This window comes from Pezoporus wallicus, unplaced genomic scaffold (assembly GCF_028554395.1).
Source record: "Pezoporus wallicus isolate ANWC-B61680 ecotype Strahan unplaced genomic scaffold, APGP_CSIRO_Pwel_v1 contig_5352, whole genome shotgun sequence".
Lineage (NCBI taxonomy): Eukaryota > Metazoa > Chordata > Aves > Psittaciformes > Psittacidae > Pezoporus > Pezoporus wallicus.
Window position 1 is genome coordinate 5,008,744 of NW_026639660.1, and position 6,949 is coordinate 5,015,692.

General features: G+C 38.8%; 1 protein-coding gene across 1 annotated transcript; it reads right to left on the bottom strand.

The window, feature by feature from the left end:
• Nucleotides 1-992: 992 nt before the first annotated feature.
• LOC130602457 (potassium channel subfamily K member 16-like) lies at nucleotides 993-6,568 on the bottom strand (the record flags this gene model as incomplete). Its single annotated transcript, XM_057415331.1, is given in 3 exon segments — nucleotides 993-2,441; nucleotides 3,847-4,012; nucleotides 6,402-6,568. Coding segments are annotated over 3 exon segments (557 nt in total), but the record flags the coding sequence as incomplete, so codon positions are not given.
• Between the last annotated feature and the right edge of the window lie 381 nt (nucleotides 6,569-6,949).

Sequence of the window (6,949 nt, forward strand, 5' to 3'; positions counted from 1 at the left end):
TCATGCTAGTACTTTGCACGGTCAGTATCAGGTACAGGAGCAATTTTCTGGACTGCAGTGAAACCAATAAGAACTCCCTGCTGTGAGGTTTCAAGCAAGAATTATCTTAACAAACACTTTGCCAGTAAGTGGTGCATGCATACTTTCTGTCCTTTGTAAACCTTGTCATTTGTTACGGCATGCAGCATGGTGTAAAATACTGTATAGCATCACCTTCAGACTAGTGTATGTTTTGTGGCTGGCTGTGGCTAGATAAAGTAAGGAAGGCATGGAAAAAGGCAAGGAAAAGGGAACAGGTTAGATATAAAAGTCAGTAGAACTTTACTTTTGTCTTTTACATAAATTGGTCTAAAATGTCTTGTAGCATTGACACAAGGCAGGTACAGAGTACAGTGATGGTGATGTGTTAACAAGTGCGTATGCAAACATTATGTGTGAAGAATAGAGAATACTGAGAAAGTTTCCCATGAGATCTGCAAAGATACAAAAAGCCAGACAGGAGAGAGTTGGCTACTCTTAGTGAAAGCAGCTACAAACAAAACCATTGCATAAATTTATGGGAATAGCTGAGGGCATAACAGAAGATCAGTGCAAAAACCTAGGAGATAAAATCTGTGATGTAGCCACTGGTAAGACTGGGAAATGTTAGATGGGATGTGTATTTGAAAACTCAGTTTTGAGTTGAGTTGAACAAACCATAGCTGGCACACTGCGCTATGCAGGAGTCCGCAACTAGCAAAGAAGGCTAGCATCAAGTCAGGTGTAAGAACAAGCTGCTGTTGTGACCATCCTCTGAAGTAAGAAAGTATATGAGAAGAGATTTGTGACCTATACCTGTCTACATGTTTTATGTGCACTTCCCCAAAACGAAATACCAAAGCAGTTGCTGAAAGGCTGGCGTGAGATGTTACTGTAGCCTGTCAGCCACAGGCTAGCTTGCTACATTGCCCAGCAGTAATTCAGTCACAAGGTTCCGCTTATAAATGAGTTTAAAGGGATTAACTGATGGTTACTGTGAGTTATAAACATACATAATAAATGGCAGTATGTGCATAATTACAAGCCATGGAGTGTGTAAGTGATGGTTATAAACTACCTAGCATGGTACTCAATGAATGGTTAATTGCTTTATCAAGTTTCTAGAGTTTAATACATAGTATGACTACAGTTTTATATCTCAGTGACTGGCCTGCTTATAAGGTGCTTATGTGTCCTTCTTTGGCTTTACTGCTTCTTTGGCGATGACTGCTGCTACGTTCAACTTACAATAGATGTGACAAAACCAGACTCCGTTTCTCATGGTTGACTCTATGCACACGGCTGAGGATCAGATTTCACACAAAAGCCTATCGTCAGCCTTATTTAGAGGTAAATGGACAGCATCAAATCTACATGCATGATACCTCCATAATGAACTGTCCCAAAGCAAATGCCAGACTCTAATAATATTTGTGATCTGACTAGAAATAAAGGAAGTCTCCTTGCATTTAGATTCACAGTCCTGTTGTCAAGTGGCTGTGAAATGAACTGCAATAAGAATAAGGACCTTCACTGAGCTGTCAGTTCGCTTCGAAATAGATTTTAACAGTCCAGGCAGTGCTGGATAGGCACATGATTTCTGCACAATTTAAGAGAGAAGCATTTTAGCCCAGGAACTAAAGAAATGTTATCATTTTATATGAAAGCTGTTAATTTCAAACAATATCAAATGAATCTTAATTGGATGGATGTCATTTAGCAGGTGGTCATTACTGCTGATATTCCTCTGTGGTTTTGTTTGTTTTATGATTGGAAATGAAGGAAGATTTCTGTACCTGACTTTTTACACTTGAGATTCTTGGTGACATGACTTCTCATTGAAGGTGGGAGGCAGTCACTCTTGATTTATTTGAAAACAAATGACCATAAGAACTGAATTCCACTAGAGAAAGAGAAAGGATAATAATTGATTACTTCAGAGGAAGCTGTCTTGAGCTAAAAGTGTAAAATGAATCCCAGGAAAGTCGTCTGAACATGTGTGCTACTTCTCTGGAGGTTTAATTGGCTGATACCTACACAGTGTGTGAAAATTTCAATGCATCTGAAATTTCCTCCTTAGGAAATCTGTCCTTAGGAAACAGTCTACAACTTGTGGTTTAGTCCTTTATCCACATGGCTTGCTTAGTGCGAGATACAGATGAAAGACATACTTTTAAGACTGCTTTCTGTGTACCTTGCTCAGCTGGGGATGTGGACTCTAGGCTGCTTAGGTTCATTTTCCAGTTTGATGGTGGTTCCTACTGCCAAGCTTAAGTCAGGCTTGTACCACTTTAGCTGAAGAAATTTTTCCATCAGGTCAGGTGCCTCGTTGAAGACCTAAGCCAGCCAGGCCAAGCCAAAAACAATCCAAATTGCAGTTAGGCTTCTGTACACTGGGATATAGTGCTTGTTGGGGTTTGTGCCTGAAAAATCCAGGAAACTATGCATATTAATCTTGACAGCTTAGGTGTGCCAAACAGAAGTTCTCATACATATGTTCTCCACACCTTGAAAAAGTTTAATAAGACTGTGTGATCTATAAGCATCGTTTTATTTTTATTTTCCTTTTTTCTTTTTATGGTCCAAATCGCAGGTGAAGGTTAGCACAGTTGGCATCAAATCTCTGAAGCTGAGGCTATATAAGAAAAATAGCCATATCTAATGTTATTCAATGATGCACAAAATTGAGTGTTCCTAGCCACTGACAAAGACAAAAAAAAATCAACTTGGAAATCCAATTTTGAATCCGTATTAGTCATATTGTACTCAAGAAACACATAGGGGGTCTTAGATGATTTAGAAAGATACAGTTTCCTACCTCAGTGATATAGTGGTTGCTTTTTGTAGGATGATATACCTCAGTAACCAGGATTAAAAAATCATCTGGAGAATATTATATGGGAAATGCAGCCATTTTAAGCAAGTGGTTATGGGCATCTTAATCCCCGAGTTGATAATTCCACAGCATGGGCAATCAGTGCAGATGATACAGGCACAGGACAGCAGTGCAGCCATGCACTTAGTCTATCATCCAGATCATCATGAAGCTCCACAGTGCCCAGACTCAGCATGAGATGGGAATTTCTCTCCTTCTGGGATATGCTTACATGTCCCAAGGAGAGCTACTACTTGTGAAGCAACAGACTCTAGTGTTTTTAACAAATAAACACACTACACAATCTGTTAAGAGCATTTGTTCAAATAAGTGGGTGAAAAATAGCCCTTCACTTATGTCTATTTCTGTGTCTCAGCCTAGAGAAGAGGTTCAACATAGAGACTCTAAAGACTGTAATTTCACTGGGTTTGTTTTCTTTCACTGGCGTTCTGGGGTTGTCAGTAATATTTTCCCCACTTTAAGTACTGATCATTACATATTTTACATGATTTTTTATTGGGAATGGTAAGTATTTGCTGAAACATATCACTGTTAGGAGACGGTGGTTCAAAAGCCTAATACTGTCAAAGAGATTTCACTTATATTCCACCTGTCACTCATAGATCACATTCTTACCAGGTTGGGCATAGACACTGCTGAATGGGTGTCCAGTGGCATATGTCCAGTGGCATATTTGGTGACTCTCAGCTTAACTGCCAAGGGAAAAATGCCCATGTCATATAATACATTATCATAGAATCATAAAATTGTTTGGGTTGGAAGGGACCTTAAAGCTCATCTAGCTCCAATCCGCCTGCCATGGCCAAGGACACCTTTCACTAAACTAGGTTGTCAGATTTATAGTGGGATTGATATCTATGCTCTCTGTATTTAGCTTTATACTAGAGCAACTAATTTCAACAAAACTCAATCCAGTTCGCCTTCTTTATTACCTACTACATAGTCCCCAAATCCAATGGTGCTCAGGGTGATGAAGGTGAAGTAAAAGCCTTCTCCGTAGCTCCAGCCTTCTACATAACTGAAGACCAATGATGGGAATATTATAAAAAGCAAGGTCCCAGTGGTCAGGAAGATGGCCACTGCCAGTGTCTGAACCACCTGAAAAATAAAAGAAGATGGCAGATAAATAGTACTGATCAGTTGCTTAGCGGAAATTGCTGAGTCTGTTTTGCTCTTGAATCACAAACCTGCTCCAGCAGTGAGCAATGTCCAAACAGGAAGGATAAACTGATGCTTCCATGCACTGTAGGCTGACCTCGCTGTTTACCCTGCACATAGATAATGTACCTAATCATTAATCAAAAATACTTCAAAAATAGGAAAAAAAAGGAAGATTTTTTAAAAGCTTTTTTTGCAATGAGTTTTTAAGTATACTCAAGTCATATTTTCAAACTTATGACAACCACAAAAATGAAATACTCACTTTACAATTTCAATTGAAGTGGAGATAGATAATCTCGTAATCAGTTGGCTCCTGTCTTTGAGGAAAATCACCAAGTATTGCATAACTCATGACACAAAGATTGGCAAGGACAAATTAGGGTTCTCTTCACTGTGACTGCTTCCAAAGATTTATAAAGTGGCTTGCAAGAGTTCAGCCAAAAATATGTTTCGATAAAATCTAAGTGAAGTCAGTTCGCCTGCCTTTATTTTTAACTAAGCAGCATTCAGATCAGAACTGTTTTCTGTCACTACAGGGCAGATCTGTGTCTCGCAGTACAAATGTCTGCCTTCTGGGAGGTAAGTTTCAGCATATGTGGCTGCAGTGGCTAGGTAAACAGAACGGGCAGTGGGCAGTGCATGGGTCATGACAGGGGATTTTAGGAGTTTAGGATTGAGGATCAATCATGGATTTCCAGAGAATACACTTTGGTAAACTTTTGACTAGTGATGTACGGGCTGACAAAAACTAATTGCAATCGTTTAAAAATGTCCCCAGGAGCATTCAAACAAGGGTAAGGTTTTCTATGCATGTGCCTATTGTGACTGGATGAAAAGCCAAACCACTATTCATACAGTAAAAAAGGCCAGGTATCATGTTTTTCTTCCTCTCTCTGCATTATCTTACATATAAAATAGTCAGCTGAGTTTGAGAAACTTGGCGTGAGCCTACTGGGTGACTTTGACAAATCACTTTTGTATTGTGTATCATGTCTTTCTAGCTTTCTATACTTACCTCATTTGCAAAGCACTTTGAGAATTACTGATCAACATGGTTATAGTTGAAATCTGTTCTCATTTAATTAATTCCAGAAGTGCAATAGCGTTTAATTAGATATTAAAGTTGCCTAAAATTTATACTGAAATGCACAGTATTACTTTTTACACTGGCTTTTTGGTATAAACCTTAACATAGGGGACAGTAAGCCAGGAATGAAGAAGAATCAATTGTAATTAATTTCTCAAAGCATGACTAAATTCTGTTTAAAAGGAGATGAGCCAGTTTCCTGGAAGAGGCTTTTCAGACTGAACAACTAGATACAGCCCCAAAAGTTTGTCCGATCATAGGAATTCTGACAGGAATGAGGTGTTAATTCAGGAGTGAAAAGAAAAAATAAAAAATCACACCCGTGAGGAATCTCAGGACAGATGCAGCTATACTAGCATGAAAGTCCTCCTGGTGGCAGAGCTGCATGAGAGCAGACAGGTTATGCAGCTAAAGAACTTCTTGCTCATATAACCCTCATCTGCATTTGACATTACCTTTATAGCTTTCCCAGTGTAGGCAGTGACTCAGAGGTTTTACAAATGAAAAGAGGAAAAAAACGCTTGTGCCAGAGCTCTGAAATGTTTCAACATATTTAACACATTTAATCTCCCTTTTCCCTAACTAAAGGAGTCAATTCATTGAACCTTTACTTGGAAACATGCGCTAACTTTTCTATAAATTACCTTAATTTATTTTCTGTTACTTGTGGTTCCCTTATTCCAATATATCTTAACTAGTTCAATGACTCACTAATAAGTTATAACTAAGAAGAAGGAGTATTTATTTATGTTTCAAGAAAAGAAAAGTAAGGAAGTGTTAAATTACTTGCACAATCAGGGAAGGTAATTCAAACCAGATTAGCAGGCCAATAAAAATAAGTTGGTTTTGCACAGTGTAGAGCTACAATCTGGATAGATGTTAGCATAGGATTGATAATAAGAACTTGATTCAGCAATGTGTGTATGTGCATGTATTTTGCTGAGGTCTCCAAAGGTTAAGGACTTTGCTTAAAATTGAGGTGATGCTTGCTTAACAGTTTTGCTGAGTCAGGTTTTAAACAGGCAAATCTAGAGTCCGTCAAGCAAAATCAAATTGCTTTAAAGCTGGATAAATAGAGTATATCAATTTCCTGATATAGAGGGCCATTTAATTGCTATGGTTGAGAAAAATATAGGCATGCACAAGGGAAACCCAATCTAGCAACAACAGCACTTATCTGAGAGGAGAAATTTAACTAATTTTGAAACAGTGGAAATAAAAGATAGGTTGACACTGTACCTGGGCACAGCCTGGCTTTTGCACCCGTCTTTCCAAGGTAATCAGGTGAGCACTGAGGCCTTTCCCAAGCTGATTAAGAAAAGCCAGGTTGAGGGGCACTCCGAACAAGGCATAGAACACACAGAAGATCTGCCCTGCCACTGTGCTGGGAGACAGGTTACCATAACCTGGAAAAAAATAAGAAGAGCTGCATGAAAAGGCATTACAGTCAGGCTGCAGGTCATCCTGGGTTGTTCCTAGGCTTGGAAGTTCAGCCATGTTAAACTTCAGGAACCTGTGGACCTATGATTTTCTGCAATTAAATCCGTCTTAAAAATGGCCATAGCTTCTGATGGAGCCCTGTGCATTCACTATGATTAACAGAAAATTTAATGTGAAAAACATTACTCATAAAGAGTATTGTAAATTTCTATAGGTCTCTGATTTTCTGGTGAGTGCAACTGAGTGTTTCAAAGAAACCTCAATATGTGCTATGCATATACAAAATGATATCACATGCATCAAGTAGGCACTCGGCTGTTTTTTGCAGGTGTGGTATGCTGGATATA